The sequence below is a fragment of the Lagenorhynchus albirostris genome, chromosome 13, assembly GCF_949774975.1.
Source record: "Lagenorhynchus albirostris chromosome 13, mLagAlb1.1, whole genome shotgun sequence".
In the NCBI taxonomy this organism is placed as follows: domain Eukaryota; kingdom Metazoa; phylum Chordata; class Mammalia; order Artiodactyla; family Delphinidae; genus Lagenorhynchus; species Lagenorhynchus albirostris.
The window spans coordinates 78,056,989-78,077,556 of record NC_083107.1 but is presented as its reverse complement, the minus strand read 5'-3'; the positions used below and the strand labels follow the sequence as shown (position 1 = coordinate 78,077,556).

General features: G+C 39.6%; 1 protein-coding gene across 1 annotated transcript in view; it reads left to right on the top strand.

The window, feature by feature from the left end:
* DDX1 (DEAD-box helicase 1) overlaps positions 1-12,087 on the top strand; it is a 33,384-nt gene extending 21,297 nt beyond the window's left edge. Inside the window, exons 15-26 of the mRNA XM_060169047.1 lie at positions 502-600; positions 1,402-1,491; positions 2,220-2,408; positions 3,078-3,129; positions 4,820-4,966; positions 7,294-7,385; positions 9,105-9,177; positions 9,331-9,403; positions 9,487-9,529; positions 10,638-10,733; positions 10,987-11,107; positions 11,759-12,087. Of these exons, the coding sequence (XP_060025030.1) occupies positions 502-600; positions 1,402-1,491; positions 2,220-2,408; positions 3,078-3,129; positions 4,820-4,966; positions 7,294-7,385; positions 9,105-9,177; positions 9,331-9,403; positions 9,487-9,529; positions 10,638-10,733; positions 10,987-11,107; positions 11,759-11,889 (1,206 nt within the window). The 3' untranslated portion in view covers positions 11,890-12,087. The remainder of the gene's footprint in view (positions 1-501; positions 601-1,401; positions 1,492-2,219; positions 2,409-3,077; positions 3,130-4,819; positions 4,967-7,293; positions 7,386-9,104; positions 9,178-9,330; positions 9,404-9,486; positions 9,530-10,637; positions 10,734-10,986; positions 11,108-11,758) is intronic.
* The last annotated feature ends 8,481 nt before the right edge of the window (positions 12,088-20,568 follow it).

Here is a 20,568-nt window from a genome sequence, read left to right as displayed (position 1 = left end):
ATTAATTATAACCAAATTTATCAAGCACCTGGCACACATCAAATGCACTACATATCTGATCTCTTAATTATCACAACCGTCTTGCAAAGCAGAAAATGTTACCCATTTAAAAAATGAGAAAATTGAAACTAGAAGAGATTAAGTAGCTTGAGGTCACACAGCTGGGTAATGGTGGAGCTGGGATTTGGGTCCTGGTTTAATTTCAGAGTTCCTATAAATTCATTTGATTTTTCACTTGGAAAACAAATTTTATATACTAGACTGTCTATAACAGGTTAAAATGTTACAATCATTTGCCAGAGTCTTCGCATTAATTTCAAAGCAGGTATAAGTTTAATAATACAGCATTATCTAGAACTCCTGTTTCGCACATTTACAGCTGACTATGACTACTTCAATATGCATGTTTTCATTGTAAGTAGACCATTGTTGGTTGCTATTCTAAGGTGATTACAGTAGTTCTTCAGTTTTCTTAAGGTGCTTTTTTTGGATATTTTTTAGGTAGATATAGTTGTTGGCACTCCAGGAAGACTGGATGATTTGGTGTCAACTGGAAAGCTGAACTTATCCCAAGTTAGATTCCTGGTCCTGGATGAAGCTGTATGTTGAAATATACTCATGCTTTTAAAAAAAATATTTGCTTATGTTTTGGGGGATAAAATATGTGAAATGGTGAAGAAAAAATACAATTTAATCATGATCCCAATCCCTAAAGAGAAACATAGTTACCAGTTTGGTGTATTTTCATTCACTGCTTATATTTACAGTAAATACTATCTTATGTAGTTGCAATCAGGCTATTTAGAATCTGGGAAATCTTTTTTAGAAAAATATGGTACGTAAGTATTTCATGTCATTATTTATGAACAATTTTTAAAGGCTGTCTAATGGTCTCTCATATGTACACTTCGTGGCTTATTTAACCACCCTTATTACTAGACATGTAGGTTTGTTTTGTACTTCAAATAGTTATCTTGTTTGTACATAACATTTTTTTTTTTTTTACACATTACAAATTACATTAATATGTTTTGGGCTCTTGAGATGTAGTTCCAAGTTATTTTCAAGATGAGGTAGTTTTTCAACATTGAAGGTCTTTGCTTTCTCACATTAGAGTCGTATTCTGAAGGAGACGTGGGAGTTATTAACTCTTGTATTCATTTTAGAATACCAGAGTATGGTTTTTGAGTCATTTATTGTCAGCTTTTTCATATTATAGTCACATGGGCTTTAAAGTTGAATTTACAACTTGTCTTTAAATATCCAGTAGAAAATAATTACTTTGAAAGTATGGAGATATGTATGAATTAATTTCTTTATCTTATATTTTGCAGTTGATTTAGAAAAGAAAGATTTAGATACTGATTACAAAACTTATGTTCTTCTTTGCTTCTTACGCAGGATGGGCTTCTTTCTCAAGGTTACTCTGATTTTATAAATAGGATTCACAATCAGATTCCTCAGATTACCTCTGATGGAAAAAGACTTCAGGTATGAAATAACTAATGCATCTTAAAATACATGTAGACAATTGTTACGTGTTCATGCTTACTTTTTTTGTTTTACATTGACATTTTAGTGTCTTCTGATTACGTTAACTGCTGTATGAAACATTTTCTTCATTAACTGATTAAGTAGTACACACAAAGGAAACAGTCTTATGAGCTGCTTTTAGAAATAAAGGTGAAGAGAATTTAAGGAAATTACTTAGGTGTAACAGAAGACTATAAGTAAAAAATTCTTAATCGTTATTTTTGTTTTCTACAGAGCATTTAGGGTTTATATTCAAGACTCTGAGTACTGCTTCCTCTTTGAAGGAGAAATGTCTTGAACTGTAGAAAAACAGTTATTTCCTTAGTAATTATTTCTTAAAATATTACTCTTTCTCATTCTGTTTTCTTAGGAAGAATTCAAGAGGAGAGGCTTTTAAGAGAAGGGGACAAGTTTATGGCTTTAGATTTTTAAAAACCTTTTCATTTTACTTAGTTTTTGTAGGACCTTGAGGAATAGATGGCATGATTTCTGTGGCAAGTGAGGGGACTGAAGCTCAGAGAGATTAACCCGCCCAAAGTCACACCACTAGTTGTTGCTACAGAGTCAGGTATTGAACTTGTCTTAGATTCCAGGCTTAGCGTACTTCGTGCCCCACATCTGTATTCATATGCTAGAATCATTATTATTATAAAAGCTTATCTAAATTTTGGTTTTTCTATTCTTAGGTGATTGTTTGCTCAGCCACTTTGCACTCTTTTGATGTGAAGAAACTGTCTGAGAAGATCATGCACTTTCCCACCTGGGTTGATTTGAAAGGAGAAGATTCTGTTCCAGATACTGTCCACCATGTTGTTGTCCCAGTGAATCCCAAAGCTGACAGAATCTGGGAAAGGCTTGGGAAGAACCACATTAGGGTAAGTGCTTTATAACGTTCACATTTGTATAGGGTAAAGCATTCATAAACTAGTTTAACCTTGAGCTCTGCGTGATGCTTAAAGCAACCAGACATTGTACCTTTAAGAAAAGAGAAGCCTGGCACATTGAGCAGAAGAGTTTAGGTCTGTTAGGTAGGGAATAAGTGATGGGCTCGCACTTTACTTTTCTCTCTGTATAAAGTTACTTCTGTAATCATCTTTCTTGACATAGGTTTTGTAAATAAATAGGATTACCTGTGTATATCTAGGGCTAATTTCTGATATAATGATTTCCATTTTTAGTAGCGTTTTAGAATCTTCTTGATGTGCCTTATTTTTCTAAATATCAGTTTCATGAGTCCATCATCTCACTTTTTCACCATTGTTAGATTTACCTTTATATAATAAGGGTATGCTTATTCTAAATACACAATGTTTTGAAAACCACCTTCGATTTTTTATTGTTATATTTAAAATTGATTAGCCTTAGACCTATAATTAATAAAAGGTTTTTCTGAATCTGAAGAATGGTTTTGCCTATAGATTATAAAGGTGTATGTCTGAAATGCAATCTAAAGTTAGACACAGTTCTCCCTTTATAAAAAGATACCTGTTCTGAATCATTACTTAACCCTTCCCCACTTCTGTTTTATCCTTTCCTTTTGACAGACTGATGAAGTACATGCAAAAGATAATACAAGACCTGGTGCAAACAGTCCAGGTGAGTTAGAAGAGTCAATAAAATGCGTGGAAAGATTTTGAAAACGAATTGATCTGTTGTACCGAACGTGTGCCCTGTCTCCTCTCATGAAGGAACAGGAAATCTGAAAATAAAAGGAACAAAAATAATTTAAAAATGGGGGGAAAGCTGATATCAGTCAGCTTAGAGGAATATTAATCACTGAATTTAAGGTATTAGTCTCCTGGCATCCAAATCACAAATACTTTGGATTATACAGTTCTCATTTTTCCAGGAAGCCAGCAAATTTCTCTGGCTACAGGTTGTATTTTAGCCCTGGATTCCAAGAGAAATGTCATGTAGATTCTTCATATCTGGCAATTGAGTAACAAAGGGACATGTCTTTAGCTACAACCCTGTGAAAGATACAGAAGTGATCCTGAGATGATTCTTTTTGTGTGTAAGTGTACAATTCAGTAGCATTGAGTACATTCCTACTGTGCAGTCGTCACCGCTATCCATCTCCAGAACTAGTTTATCTTCCCATACTGAAACTCCATATCATTAAATATTTATCAATTTTGAAAAAGCCTAAAATTAATTGATTCAATGAAGATACTTCTATGCAGAATTGAGACAGTTTGTATCAGGTACATAATATTTCAAAGATATATGAAGATGCAGCATGATACAAGGATAGTGTTTAGAGAACCTAGAAGAGATCTGAAACCCATTAGGCCACATGTCTGATATCACATGTCTCAAGTGGATCATTGGCAAGGGTTAGACTGCATTTTGTTCATAGCTGGATTCATTGGTAGATTTTTAACAAGTATCTAAAAGGTGAATTATCTGAAATTTTGATTAAAGACAGTTCCTTTGAACTCAGATTTATGTGTAGCTCCAAATTTATGAGGTGTATGCTCAGCCAGCCTTATTGTTGGAGAGGAGCAGACACTGATAGTCAAAATAATAATGTATCAGTCATCCCGCTGTTTGGGAATGCATTTTATAAAATAAAAATTTTTTACTGCCTCATGTATTTTTCCTTGTAAAAGTTTTGCGTAGTTTTTACTACAATTAGAGATGACTAGAGAGACCTTAGAAATATGTTGGATTACAAAATTAAAATTTTGCATTATATAATTGTAGAGTAACTATAGCCCAGCTTCACACTGAAAAATAGACATTTGGAGGATGGCAACTAAGAAGTTACTAACTAGGTTTGACGTAAAATATTTATTTCATAGAGTGAAGTTTGACCTTTCTGGTGTTCAGATTGATTTAGAAAGTACATTTATTATTTTTTAAAGAGGTTAAAGTAATTGAGTAAACATTTATTGAACATTTAGGGAAGTTAATTCAAGGCAGAATATGATTAGTTCTCAATGAGAGGTAGGAACAAAGTTTTGCTGTGGGTATGTATTTCTGTTTATTTGTGTGTGTGTGTGTGTTTGTACATGTGCATTTTCCCTTATAAGAGGTATGGTTATAGGTGTTTTGGTATCCCATAAACTGGCATAAAAAACATTAAGAGAAACAAAAATAAATGAGCAAGTGGATTCTCTCACCATTTCACCCTATCTTTTTATTTCTTGGTTTTGTCTATAATACCTGTATTAAAGTAGAGTTTTTTAGGTGAGTGAAGCAGTAAGTCTGTAATTATGTGTGTTCATGACAATTTCAGATTAAAATTCTGTTTTTTTTTTTCATTGTTATTGTGTTACTCAAGAGATGTGGTCTGAAGCTATTAAAATCCTGAAGGGGGAGTATGCTGTCCGAGCAATCAAGGAACACAAGATGGATCAAGCAATCATTTTCTGTAGAACCAAAATCGACTGTGATAACTTGGAGCAGTATTTTATGCAACAAGGAGGAGGTAATGTTTCCTCACTTGAAATAAATTGTGTTTATTTTCTCACTTAATAGATTGTTAGTCTCATGTTGATGCAGTGTAGCGTGGATGCCCAGATTTTAAAGCAACGATGTAGGAAAGACAATGAGACAATTTTCCACATAGGTACAGTTTCACTACAGTGAAGATGAATCACAGCATTCCAAGGCCCTTGTATCATTTGGAAGAAGGGTAAAGTTTTTGATTAATGTTAAAATTTCAAGTGTAATCATTAAATAATAGAATGTATATCTTCTAAATCAATAACTGAGAAAAAAAAACCTTAATCTAAAAAAAAGGTAAGAAAGGAAGGGGGGAAAATGAGAAAAAGCAGAGCAGTTGGAAATTATAGAGTGATAACGGCTGGTGGAAAAATCTGAGCGTATGGATAAACACTATAGTATTTATCAGTGGACTGAAGTCTTCTGATGAAGAGCATAGATTGTTAGACTGGAAAAAGTATAGCTGTATGTTGTTTACAAGAAACATACCTAAAACCTGAGGACATGGACAGATTGAAAGGAAGGGGAACGAAAAAATATATGTATGTGTCAGTTAAAAGATTAATTAAAAGAAAGTTGGTCTAACTGTATTAATGGAGATGTCATAGACTTTAAGGCAAAAATATTACTAGAAATAAAAAGGGTCACTATGTAAAAAAATATTCAATCTACAATGAAGATATAATGATTATAATTTTATGCTCCTCATAATTAATGTTAAATATATAAACTAACCTGAGAGAATGTTCAGTATAATCAGTCATTAGAGAAATGCAAAATAAAACCACAATGTAATACAATTGTACACTCAGGGTGACTAGATCAAAAATACTTAAAACACCAAATTTTGGTGAGGATATGGAGAAACCGGAGCTCATACATTGTTGAAGTACAGTCACTTAGGCAAAAGGTCTTACAGTTTTTTATAAAATTAAACATTGCTGTCTTATGGCCTAGCAATTCAGCTCCTAAGTATTGGCTCAAGGTAAGTGAGAATATATATTGAAGAAAGATGTGTGCAAGATGGTCATAGCACTTCATTTATAATGGCCCCAAACTGTACACTAAGAGGCCATTAATAGGAGAATGGCTAAACAAAACGCAAAATATCTGTACAGTGGAATACTTACTACTCAGCACTGAAAAGGCATGGACTGCTGATTGGCCCAAAAATGGTGGGTGAATCTGAGAAGCATTATGAATGAAAGAATTCTTACACAAGAGTACAGGCTGTATGATTCGATTTGTGTGAAGTTCTAGAAGAGCCAGAACTAATCTACGATGAGAGAAAAACCACAACAGTGGTTGTCCCCAGGAAGGTGGGAGTGTGGCTGACTGGGGAAAAGGGCGTGAAGGTACCTGGTGGATGGTATTCGTGTTCTGTATCTTAATAGGGCTTTGGGCTACATGGGTGTATGCATTTGTCCAAGCTCACAAAGTGTACCCTTAAGATTTGTACATTTCCCTGTATGTAACTTTAACGTCAACAAGAGAAAAAACCTGAACAAATACTGCACTCTAGTTAATGATATGCATGTTGAACTGTGTACTGATACCTGCAGTTTACCTTGAAATGCTCCAAAAATATAAAAGTGAGTTGATAGAGGGATAGAGGGATGGATAGATATGTGGTAAAGCAAGTATAGTCAATGTTAATGGTTATTTTTACTTTATCTATTTTCCCAACACTTATTCTCAAACATACAGCAAAATTGAAAGAATTCTCACAGTGACTATTACTACTCTGGTCTGAACTGCACTGCTTTTTGTTACTGTGTCTACTTGAAGACTTTCTTTTTTAGGATTGGCTACCACTGCACTTGCCTCTAAAATACCACTTCTCCATCCTTCCAGTTTGCTGCTTCTAATCTGCTTTGGCCAAGAAACCAGATAACTAAGTTGTTTAGAATACCTCGAGGAGGGCAGGCTTGTGGTCGCGGCCTTTTAGTAAGGGCATGGACTTCCTGATGCCTGTTTTGCTTCCAAGAATAATCTCTTTTGTTTACTTTTTGGTTCTTCGCTTTACATGGGTTAGGTGAGGTTCCCGGGGTACGCAGAAACTACCACTGCAGTTCGGGAAAGGTTACTTAAAATGTCCTTCAGAGCAAATCAGTTTTAGTGCCCGTGGAGTTCATTTTAAGGGTATTTCACCTATGACAGAAATTGTGTTAACCGTGGTTTATGACAAGTTGGGGTATAGATCTCCGTAGAATTATACCCCAGCTGGTAGTCTAAATGTTGCTGGTTTTTTTGACATAGTCTTAGTCGTCACCTTTTCCAAGGTTAACTGTTTAATGTGCTTTTCACTAGGACCTGATAAAAAGGGGCACCAGTTCTCATGTGTTTGTCTTCATGGTGACAGAAAGCCTCACGAGAGGAAGCAAAACTTGGAAAGATTCAAGGTACTGATACTTAGTTCACTGCATTTCCTTCAAACGTAAGAGGGGAGTTGTATCTAGTTTTAATCAGTTCCAGTTAATATTGTTAAAGCAATTCTTGTCCTAGAAATTACAAAATACTTCTGCCCTATTGTTACGTCCTCATCACAGCAGGGCTTTGTCATCTTTACCAGTCAAATGGTAAATTACATGTTCTCCATCAGCACAACACTACTTGACAAGAATTTTCAACTTAAGGAAGTTTTAGTTAAATTCTTTCAGGTAGATATTTTTAAGAGACGTATCATTAGATAGTTAAATCATGTCTGTGAGCCTTTTTTTTTTTAATAAATTGTAACAATACCCATAGGGAACTTAATTTGTAGATTCAGACAGGTATCAGAATACCTGTTTTGTAGAATGAAATATATTTTGAATTATTTGGGATAGACTGTCACAGTTAAGTGATTTCAGCTCATGAACAGGTTGTATAGCTTTTGGTGTAGATGGGTTGGGGTGAGCCATATAGAACTCAAGGTCAGTGGCCTCCACCCACAAGCATTCTCATCATTTATCACAGTGTGTTCACCCAGTGTATAGTACAAATATCATTTCTCTCAGACCCATAATATGAAAAAAGGTAGGAAGTACTGGGCTTAAAAATTTTGGATTATGTTTCCATGCTGAGCATAATTGGTGTGGATGTTAAAACATCACAGCGGGGGACTCCCCTGGTAGCACAGTGGTTAAGAATCCGCCTGCCAAGGCAGGGAACACGGGTTCGAGCCCTGGTCAGGGAAGATCCCACATGCCATGGAGCAACTAAGCCCGTGCGCCACAACTACTGAGCCTGTGCTCTAGAGCCTGTGAGCCACAACTACTGAAGCCCGTATGCTCTGGGGCCCGCATGCCACAACTACTGAGCCCATGTGCTGCAACCACTGAAGCCTGTGCACCTAGAACCCGTGCTCTGCAACAAGAGAAGCTCCCGCAATGAGAAGCCCGCGCACCGCAACAAAGAGTAGCCCCCGCTCGCCGCAACTAGAGGAAGCCTGCGCTCAGCAATGAAGGCCCAACGTAGCCAAAAATAATAATTAAATTAATTTTTTAATTAATTTAATTAATTAATTTTAAAAAATCACATGGCCTCATTTCAGCATATATGCCACCCTTCTCTATCCTGGCATTTTGTTGGACCAGAAGTCAGTATGCCCCTCACCCCCTCCAAATCTCTAACCTTGCTGTGCCTTGCAGCACAAATGACATCTGATGGCTAATTGGTATATTCTTGGTGAGAACACCAGGGGCCCAGTCTCTTTAGGATTTTATCTGTTGTCACAAAAAGTGTAGCCTTGAGGTAAAATATCTAGTATTCTGAATTATTTTAATACAAGGGTAAAAGTAAAGCTTATGTTTTTTACATTTTATTCTGTCTTATGTTTTGAATTACCAGTCAGGATCTCTAAAGATGAAGCCAAATTTTAGCAATGGTTTAAGAACTTTTATGTGAAAAAAGCAAAGATGAATCCAGTCATTGATTTATTCACCTTAAATGTCATATTTCAGCAAATTACAACTTAAAAGTGCAGTACTTGTTCCAGTGAATTATGAATGACTAGACCGCTAATATGATACGAACACATTAGTTGTTAGAGGTCGCATTTAGTGGAAAGATGGTATTTGTGGGGGTTTTGTTAGTATATATACTAATAAGGTCCTTTCTCTCCTCTCTGTTCTCTTTAGAAAGGAGATGTAAGATTCTTGATTTGCACAGATGTAGCCGCCAGAGGAATTGATATCCATGGTGTTCCTTATGGTAAAAAGAAAGTTTTTATGCTTGCAGTTTGAATTTTATGGAATTCAAGGGAAACCATTTAATATGTTTGAAATACTCAGAACATCAAACATCACATATGTTTGAAAATTTTAGGAACTATTGTCAATTGGTAGTAATTGCTTTTGTTTACAGTTATAAATGTCACCTTGCCTGATGAAAAGCAAAACTACGTCCATCGAATCGGCAGGGTAGGAAGAGCTGAAAGGTACTCTGTCATTTTTTTTTTGTCCTTTTTAAGCTTCTGTGCTTCAGGAATAAAGTCTAATAAAGACTTTTAAAATCTTTCAGGATGGGGCTGGCCATTTCCCTGGTGGCAACAGAAAAAGAGAAGGTAATCTTTTCAGTGCTGTATTATACTCATTGTTTGTGTCGTCATTTTAGATGTTGGAAATGAAAGCAGTTTGATTTTTTCATTTACATTGAATTCAGTTGCGTATGGAATATAAATGAACTTTTTAATGGCATCTTTTTCTCTTCATTCATTGAATGGATGACTAGTATAATGAAGTTTAGAAAGGAAAAATATGAAATGTAATTTTCCCTAATAGCTTTCATATAATTTTCAGTGAAAAGTATTTAAACCCTCTCTGGCATCATGCCGTGGTAGACTTTTTATGGGAGAGAGGGTTAACTTATTATTTTGATATAAATTGATACAATAATTTGATACAGATTTACAGAAAAGCTGCAAGAGTAAGGAACTCCCACACACTCATTCCCCAAACTACTTGTTCATTTTGCTTTTTGCTCTTTGCTTTATGGTACTGATGAACCTAGTGGCAGGGCGGGAATAAAGATGTAGACGTAGAGGATGGACTTGAGGACACTGGGCGGGGAGGGGCGAAGCTGGGGCGAAGTGAGAGTAGCATCGACATATACACACTACCGAATGTAAAATAGATAGCTAGTGGGAAGCAGCAGCATAGCACAGGGGGATCAGCTCGGTGCTTTGCGACCACCTAGAGGGGTGGGATAGGGAGGGTGGGAGGGAGGCTCAAGAGGGAGGGGACACGGGGACATATGTCTGCATATGGCTGATTCACTTTGGTATACAACAGAAACTAACACATTATTGTGAAGCAATTATACTCCAATAAAGATCTATTTAAAAAAATTAAAAAATATCTTATAGAAAACATTTGAACTTCATTTTTGATACTAATCTTGATATAGCATTCTCCAGTATTTACTTTTCTCATTTTTATCTGAGAATTCCTTTCTATAATTGACATCTGTTTTAGAAAAACTTTTGGATTCCTTTCAAAAAGAACTCTTTCAAAAGACCTAGTTAGTGAGCTACTAATAGTGGTAGTAACTGGATGACAGACCATACCTGCAATCTATTTTTCTTGTGCTCTGAGGACAGAAAATGTTAGAAAACTAACTGAGAACAAAGATATCTAGCATGTTTCAGTCTCCGTACATGTTAATCTTCGTAGGTTTGGTACCACGTATGTAGCAGCCGTGGAAAAGGGTGTTACAACACAAGACTCAAGGAAGATGGTGGCTGTACCATATGGTACAATGAGATGCAGGTAAGGCTCACAGAGTCTTATTAAAATTGGTAGGAATAGACTGCATTTATCTGTAAAAGTTACGTATCAGCTCTTGTCTATTTGTGAACTGTGAGAATTAATGAGTGATTATGTTATGGTAGTTCATAAATTGTAACCTGTGAGTTCATCTCTTCAGAAATCTTACTTCCATTTATACTAAGTATTACAGCCTTCCTGGTTTTATTTAATGCTGTTAAAACGCAACTCTGTCGATTTCCTCTCCCTTTCTTAGTTGCTGTCTGAGGTAGAAGAACATCTGAACTGTACCATTTCGCAGGTTGAGCCAGATATAAAGGTACCAGTGGATGAATTTGATGGGAAAGTTACTTATGGTCAAAAAAGAGCTGCTGGTGGTAAGCTTTGAATTACTTTTAATACTGTTTTAAATGTGAATGTGTCCCATTTTTGAGCTTCAGTTTAAGAAGAGAGTATTTCATTTCCTTATGTTTAGTGTATATTTTTAGCATATTAATCATTCCCTCCTTATTAGTCTTGCAGCACTTTATTCATACTTGTCTTGCAGCATTTTTTATTGTGTGATCTGTATGTGAATGGACAGCAGCTTAGCTGTTTCTCTTGAGGTGTTAATGTCATAAGAGTAGTTGAAAATTTATGGAATTATTAGGAAACAAGAGCATAATGGTAATTTTGAACAAGGGGTAACCCAGGATACTATTTATTCCCTTTGCCTGCAATGCTCTTAGCTCATTCCGGAAATTTTTTAAAGATTCAGGCTAAACTGGTGGTTTCTAAACCAAGGAAAAGAGACTAGGGGAGGGGTTGGTAGGGGTATTGGGACAGCTGTTAGTAAGGAAGGCCTAATCATTTATTTTAATTGATGTAACACTTTTAGAACTCAGTTTCTTTTGTAGATAACTTGCTCAGTAGTACCTCTTTATCGCTAGGAGCAACGTTTAAGTTGATGTAATTGAGCCAAAGCATTGCTGACACGTTATTCCAGGCCTGCCGCTCACATCACTTTGTGATTCGTGTGTGTGACACAGGTGGAAACTATAAAGGCCACGTGGATATCTTGGCACCTACAGTTCAAGAGCTGGCTGCCCTTGAAAAGGAGGCACAGACGTCTTTCCTGCATCTTGGCTATCTTCCTAACCAGCTGTTCAGAACCTTCTGATTTTAACATTCACTGAATAAGGTTTGAATAATAGAAGTCTATAGTCTTAAAACTCTAAAATAGTTGTACTGCTTCCAAGCAGCAGTATTTATAGTAACTTAAGCTGTTAACGCTAACTCTTGCATGTCAAGAAACATCAGTCTTAGGAATTCTTCATAGAATGGCAACCTAATGAAAATAATAAATTTGATGACTATATTTTCATGCAAGTTTGTGTCTTATTTTAAAATTATTTCATAGTTTTTCAAGAAAGCTCTGGGTTTATGAAGTGAAGTTTATGGGTATGTGCACTCGGCAGAGGACCTGTGTGGAATTTTCACAAGAAGTGGTCCTAAATAGAGACAGCCTTGAGACGGTCATGGTCGCCTCGGTATATGTTGAAGCTAGAGAAGAGTCGTGGCATGAAAGGAAAGTGTATGATCCTAAGGTGGAAGGACAGCTGGGTTAGTTTGGAGGCCTAGAGTTTTTTAGGGACTTAGAAAAGTTTCTGTGTCTAAGGACTGATGACTGATTTGGTGATGGTGACCGTGAAGATGTATTTCTGAAGGTTTATCTTCTTTTTAAGAACCTTTCTTTCCAGGTGATACATACTGTAAAGATAAAACTATTCTAATGTTCCTCTAGGTCATAAAATTAAATTTAAAGGCCGCCACAGAGCACTGAGTAAAGTTCCCTGTGCCATACAGCATGTTATCTATTTTATACATATTAATTAGACCACTGTCTTTGGTGATTTCCTAGAACTACCATAACCAATCTCAAAGCTATGTGATGAGCTCCTTGCCGTGTTCATGCCCGTTATTAATCACTGCTTTAGAAACAAGTTTTGAATTGACATAATGGCAAGGAAAAGTCTTGAGATTTAGAGCATTTAAGATTAGAGCTGGGTTTCCCTGGTGGCACAGTGGTTAAGAATACGCCTGCCAATGCAGGGGACACAGGTTCGAGCCCTGGTCCGGGAAGATCCCACATGCTGTGGAGCAACTAAGCCCGTGCGCCACAACTACTGAGCCTGTGCTCTAGAGCCTGCAAGCCACAACTACTGAGCCTGCGAGCCACAACTACTGAATCCTGCGCACCTAGAGCCCGTGCTCCACAGCAAGAGAAGCCACTGCAATGAGAAGCCCTCACACCACAATGAAGAGTAACCCCCGCTCGCTGCAACTAGAGAAAAGCCTGCGTGCAGCAACAAAGACCCAATGCAGCCAAAAATAAAATAAATTAAAAAAAAAACGATTAGAGCTGGAAGAGGTCTTTCTGATCTTGTTCATGTTCTCGTGTTATAGGTACAGAAACTGAGTTTCCAGGAGTACGTGTTCACACAGCCCAGTTGGTAGAACCAGGACCAGAACCTGGGTTTCCTAGTTTAAGCTTTTACTCTTGGGTCTCCATTTGGAAGATGATTCTCAGGTCCAAATGGGGAGGTTAGAGAGGAATGCTAGATAGAGCTGGGAGTCTGTGGAGGGGTATTTGGTTTTTCTCCTCAAAGTACTGTCGAAATGTCGTTACTCAGGCAATGGAGTTTTTAAAAGAGGAAGTGACATGTAATCAGACCAGTGGAGGGGTTTCCTGGAGACCTGACTTTCCACTCACATCACCATGAATCCTTCCGTTTATGCTGGGTCCCTGCTTCCATTTTATTTAAAAAAAATTTTTATTAATTAAAAAAAAATTTTGTTTTTAGGCCATGCCGCACGGGACATGGGATCTTAGTTCCCTGACCAGGACGGAACCTGTGCCTCCTGCAGTGGAAGCGCAGAGTCCTAACCACTGGAGCGCCAGGGAAGTCCCTGGGTCCCTGCTTCCAGGTGCCCATTGTTCAGCCTCCGATTAATGCTAAGGATGTGAATGCTTGTTAAATTCTGGTTATGTTGTGGTCACTGAGCCATGAGAGATGCTCGTTGCCCCTCCTTCCTATTAGAAATGGAGCCTCCTGAACTTCAGTTGGTACTGGATTACCTGGCTGGAGACTGTCCCTCCCAGATTCTGGTCAGTGGGGTGTGAGGTGGGTGATGTGTCATGTCCTTCCACCCGCCCTTTCCCTCCCCCCTCAGGCTGGAACCTGGTGTATTAGTGAGTCAGTGTTCTCCGTTAGAAAAGTGTTATCCTTGGGGAGTGGCAGAGCAGTAAGACAGAGGGAACCTGGGTGGCCTTGTGGAAGAGCTGCCACCCTCTCTCAGAGGCTGCCTGGCACAGTGTGTTTAGTTCCCCAGTTACCACAGACACTAGAGGCACTTGAAGGTCCAGAAAATGTTAAAATATTAACCAGCCAATGTTAGTATTTCCGACTCACAGAGTCAGCTCTACCTACTATTATAGTGTAAGAATTTATGAGTGTACTCACAGATCTCTTACTGTCAGTCTCCCCTCTGCACAGAAATGCCTAGACCGGCCCCACCTTCAACACTTGATAGACATGCCCTCAGGTCTTATGGGTCTCGGCACATTCTCCTCGTCACCCATCTCATCTTCTGTTCACCATTCATTCTCTTCAAAGCTACCTTCAAGCTCTGTTGGAATTATACTTTTCATAGTGACGAGTGGTTTTGTGTTTGGGGAATTTTTTTTGCTATCCAAATTTGAATAAACTTAAATGAGCTTCTCTAACTGTGGGTTGTGTCTCCACTGTATTGCTAACCTGGAAGATACCGGGAGCCTCTTATCAGGACAGAGCCACCCGAGAGAACATAGAAAACTAAACAGAAGGACCAAATGCTTTCATTGCCTAGGGATGTTTGCCTTAAGAGAACTGATTCTAAAGGGCTCCAACTAGTGGAATTAGTTATAGATTGCCAGAACCTTTCTGTACCTGGTTCGTAATGCATATTTTTCTATTATAAACAGAAATGAGAACTTCAGGTTAGAGTAATCCCCACCCTCCCCTCCTTTTTTACTTATATTCCCACTCGCAGAGGAAGTCACCACTAAATAACATTTTGGCTCATTTCTTTTTTTCTGTACATTTTTTGGTGTACAGTTTAGATCTTACCTATATGTACAATTTTTATATCTTCATTTAATGTAAGTATTTTTCTTGTGATAAATACTTTAATGGCTGCATAATCCACTGAAAGTGCTGTGGTCTGTAACTCATGAGCTTTGAGGGAAACTGAAGAGGATGTGAATCTCAGATGTCAAGCCCGGATGCGATTCCGGCTCTGACCCTACTAGCAGGTGACTGAAGCGAGGTCCTTAGCTCTCGAAGCTTCTGTCTCTTTGTTTATAAAAATGGTGAAAATAATTCTCATCACTCAGGATTATGTTAAACATGCAGCCAAAGTCAGCAGATAAGAGGCGCTCATACCACATTTTACGGTATTTACACTGTTTACAGTTGTCCTGTGTTACCGTCAACATCTTTGTTCTATCTTTTGGATTGTTTCCTTCACCTGGATTCCTAGAAACTGGATTCTTGAATTAAAACCAATGAAGCTGATGAAGATTTTTCAGGGTCATTTTCAGATTGCTTTCTGAAAGGGTGGTACTGGCCGACGTTCACATTAACAATATAGAAAGAACTCTACAACTTTTTTTTTTTTTTTGCGATACGCGGGCCTCTCACTGTTGTGGCCTCTCCCGTTGCGGAGCACAGGCTCCGGACGCGCAGGCTCAGTGGCCACGGCTCAGGGGCCCAGCTGCTCCGCGGCATGTGGGATCCTCCCGGACCGGGGCACGAACCCGCGTCCCCTGCATCGGCAGGCGGACTCTCAACCACTGCGCCACCAGGGAAGCCCTATACAACTTATTTTACAAACTGAAATAGTACTTGTTGCATTTAAAGTTTGCTTTTGTCCTGTCTCTTCACGCGCTGTGTGAGCTGGTGCTGGTGAGTGGAGGTCCGCATGTCCAACTGGCAGCTTCTCTGCACGTGACACCTTAGCCTCCACGCCCTCCCCTCTCCTGCCCCACCGCCATCATTATGCTACAAACAAGGATCCAAATTTACTGTAAATAAGGTACAAGGCTTCTTTCTTTCTTTTTTTAAGGTAGAAGTGTGTGTGTGGCAGTGATCGAGAACGGTCCAGATTTAAAAATAAAAGTTGGTTCCCAGCCAATTCTAAATGGGCAAAACTACGTAGTCAAGTTTTTCACCTTATTCTTCTGACTTAAGAGGGAACTGTATACTTTATTGCAGCTTGAATGAGATATGTAAAATATGAAAAATGTGTAGGTAAATATAAATGAGATCTGGGGTAGTTTCCTTTATATAATACTTTTATTATTTCCCTATAGATGCTGACGTCTATCAGGAATTTTTTTTCCAGGTGACCTTATTTGGGAGAAAAAGGAATATTTGTTAAAAGGGAAAAAATGCAGTGGAACAGGAAGGAAAGGGAGGGATAGTGTTTTGCTACTCTAGAGTAACTGATGGAGGATTCCTTTGGTGGGAGGAGTGGCAGGGGAATTTTTGCTGTTGTTTTCTGTCCTGTGGATTTAAATAATTACCTTTCATTAAAACCATTTAAAGCTCTGATTTTTCTTACAGTGATTCGACTTGTACTGGTCAAAAGTGTTGATAGGGAATTGGAAATAGGGATAGGAATTGGAAAGAGTTGGAGTCAGATAGGCCTGGACCTGATCCTAGCAGTGCTCCTGACTTCTAGTTATAAGTCACAGGCAGAGAGCTCCAGGTCTAAAGGGGGGCCTGGAAGCTGCACTTGAACAACTTCCTTAGAAGATCGTGATGCAGATGGACCTCAGACTGCACATCAGGAAACGCTGTTACGGACCAATGGCTCTTAGATCTTTAACTCCCACTGCAGTCTTTTACCCCAAGACTCACGCAAGGTGACTGAAAAGGGCACCTGGGAGGGAGGTGCTTGCAGTACTAGAGTCGCCTGGCTTCCAGGGCTGGTCCACCGCCTTTAATGAGGTTCCTTCCCTTAGGTCAGTGGTTCTCAGCCCTGGTGTGCATTGGGACCTCCTTAGGGAGCTTTAAAAGAAAATACCAGTATCTGTACTTCACCTCCAGAAATTCTGGTTTTATTAATCTGGGGTGGGGCCTGGTATCCCCGGTGGTGCTTATGCATTGAGAGCTGCTGCTTTAAGCGGCCTGACCAGATGTTTCTTGATCCTGCTGCAAATCATCGTGTGCCCTCTGCACGTGGCCCAGCTGATACGTGTCTTAAAGTTAAATATAGTTTAGATTCATGCTGGAGCCCTTGCTGGTTATACCATGCAGCAGAGGTTATTGTAGAGGAAAACTTTGATAAAAGTGGTACCATTTGTCATTTTTGAGAGACTAACAAGGTTATTTTAAAAATAAATTTTGCCGCCAGATGAGTTTCGTTCCTTTCAAAATTGTTGCTTTAGGGATTCAGACAAATCTTTTTAAGGGTGCTTCGGTTTTTCAAAACCCATTCGGCCTTTTAATTTTTTTCTTTTTGCCACTTGTTTGTATTTGAACCATTTCCTCTGCTTTCCACAGAGCCACATTATAAGCCTCTGGAAATCATTGGCTCAACTCATTATTTTACCTTAAACCTTGTTCCCCAGCTTGGTAACTCATCCTGTTCACCAGAAAAGGCTTTGGTTGGCTGTTGGCTGTATGTTGCCTTAACTTAAATCCCAAAGGATAAATACTTGCTACTGCCAAGTAGGACTTTGAGGGGGCAGCCAGAGGTTGTCTCTCTGCAGGGTAATAATTGGATGGTAAGGGCGTTCTACTTTTTGTGGTGGCTTAGGGTCTCAGGGAAGAGAGTCTAGCTTGGGAAACCCTGATCAGAATAGGAGTCACCAGGGTGAGTGTGGAGGTGGAGAGTGATGGCCAGCAGGAACGGCATCAACTGAGTCTCGTAGGAGCAGCAGTGTCTGCTAATGAGTTTCGATTTTCCTTTCCTACAATGTGATTCCCCTGAAATCCTCAAATGTTGCTCAGGGCGTTGGCACTTAGGTATGTCAGTATGACTTGGGTAGTAAAAGGAGGGCTCTGTCCGTGTTTGGACAGGGAGACGTTGGAGAGTGGGGGAATTGGTTAGGACCCTGTCCCGTGGGAAATTGTTACGTAATGGCAGGAGGGGACAAGAAAACCCTCTGCAGCAATCGTCCAAACCAAAGCTCAGCAAAAGGTGGCAGTCAGGCTCAGGGCAACCAGGTTTAGCAGGCGCACCCACGACTCCGTAGCCATATTTGGGAGAGAATTGGCTCAGCGGCAGTTGCACAGGCTGGAAGCTTGAGGTATTTTGTTTGGCTCTGAAAAGCTAGCAATTTGGAGACATTGAATTATATCCATATCATTAAATACCGTTCACTTAGAATATTGGTGTTAGTTCTGTTGGTTGTAATAACAAACTCTATTATATGCTTCCGTCCATAAATTTTTTATTCATTTCCCTGCTGTTGGCTCACAACCCAGCACCACGAGAAGTGACGCAAAGGCAGCAGGGCCCACCTCTACCTACATCAGCTCTCTGGGGTCCATGGCTTATCATTTCCAGCCAAGTGCACCAGGTGGCGTTAGTGTCACACTGTGAATACCCACAAAGACCTAAACCCTTATGCTGGGATATTTTTACCACTTGGGGTCACTTAAGGATTACCTGACTTCCTTTTTTTCTCTGCTAAGCAAATCACAGATTCAAAGGAATTATTTCCCATTACATCTGTCAGGGTCTGTTGTCCTTTTTTCTGGATCCTGAAGGCCAAGAGATGAGAATTAGGATTTTTTTTTTTTTACCCATGAGTTGGCCTCACACGGTTTGTGCAGCAGTGGTTTCTCCTGTTACAAAGCACTTATGGGACCACTGCACCCTGGGCCCAGCGTTCGGGAGTTCTCTGTACAAAAGAACTTCCACACGTGTCAGAATTGCATTTATGCTAATTGCCGTTCTCATTACCATCTCCAGAACGCAGGCTGCTTTTCCTCAGTCATTTCCTTGATTCTGCCTGTCTCTAAAGGCCCAGATCTGAACACAGTGCAATGGGGTATCATGTTAACGCCGCTCACCTTCCTGCCATTCATCCGGTGATCCTAGGAATTACAGCATCGCCCTTTGAGAGCACGGTGGAGATTTGTGTGATGATCCCCAATTGACTTGGCCTGCCTGTGGGTGGGAAGGGGTGGGGTGAGGGCAGGATGTGTGGGCTCAGACAGGCAGCCCAAACAAAGAGCCTAGTCACTTCAGAAAGTGGCTGTGCCTCCTTATTTGAAAAGCCAAAATGATAAGCGGACACCCCAAGTGCCAGTCTCCCTGCCCCCCAAGTGACTTCATGGGATTGAAGGTTAAGAGAGATCTGAGTGGGAACAATGACCACATATGTGATCTGTCCTTTGCTTTCTACTTTTCTGCAAAGAATAACATCTTGCGGGATGGACGCAGGAGCCTTGAGTCATTATTCAAGAACAGCCTTTTCTGGTATAATTTAAAACTACAACAGGAATTCATTTATTTTCACCATTTCAATTTATAATTAATTCGTGTCAACCCCCAGTCAAGAACCTGAAATGGGCTTTTATTGCCTTAATTAAGTCCAGAAGAACTTGGACACTTAAGGCCCTCTAAAATTTGGTCCTAGCCTTCCTAGCCTTATTTCTTCTATTCCCCAAGTCACGTTGAACTTGGTCTTCTCATTTACCTCCATGTATAACAAGAGCTAACATTAATTGACCCATCCCTATTTGCAGGGATGTTCTAAGTGCTTGTTCTAAGTGCTTACTCGTCTTAACTCAGTTAACCCTTATAACCCCAGAAGACAGGTTCTAATAGTGTTTCCATTTTACAGATGAGAAAACTGAGGCTCCAAGCGGTGAGTGATTTACGTAAGATCAGCTGGCTAGTGAGCAGTGGCTGTAGCGTTGGAATGCAGGCGCGTATCCACTACGCCCTGTCATTCTTGCCGCTGGCCGCTGTTGCCTCCTGGGAGGCCTTCCCGCCTTCCCTTTGCCTGTCAGATGCCACCCAGCCTCGGGCATTGGAGTCACTATTACCTCCTTTGTGGGGGGCAAGAGAACACCCCATTTTTGAATACCAGCCATGAGCCAGATATTTTATATGCAGCGTCATGTAAGAGCCAATGTTCTTTTTTTCTGCAGGTAAGGAATTCAAGGTTCCGAAAGGTTAAGACTGAGCCAGAAGGTTAACTCAGGGCCCCAGAATCTCTGGTGTTTGGCTCCGTGCTCTGCCTTCAGGAAGCCGTCCAGTGCATTACTCTTGGTCTTGCCCTTATACCTTAGGTAGCTCTTAATTCTAAAAAAACGATTTCATTACTTTTGCCCCCTCTGTGTCTTCAGGTGGATCCAAAGTACTTCTCATGAAGGGTTTCTGGGCTCTACTCCCTTTTCTCTTCCTGCAGTGTGCATATGACAGATACTGATTACCTTATTTTTCACGCCACGGGGAAGAGTCTATCCACTTACCTGACAGTGACGACCATTCTACGGAGACCGAGGCCCAAAACCGAAAGGCATCTATTGACTTTTAACCCTGAGCAGGAATGGCCAGGACAGGATCGGAGATCAGGACCGCTTTCAATAGGAGAAGATAGCTTTTAACTTCTTCAAGAGAATTTGGCCAAAACATGAGCATGATTTTGAACATACGGGGCCCAAAGCTCCGACACCCCATGGCTGAGGTTTCAGTGTTATGGTGGACCCATACTTGCAGAGAAATATGTGAATTCATCACAGTTATTTTTGTAGCATTAAAGTTGGCGAACTTCCAAGTCAGGAACTTTCTGCCT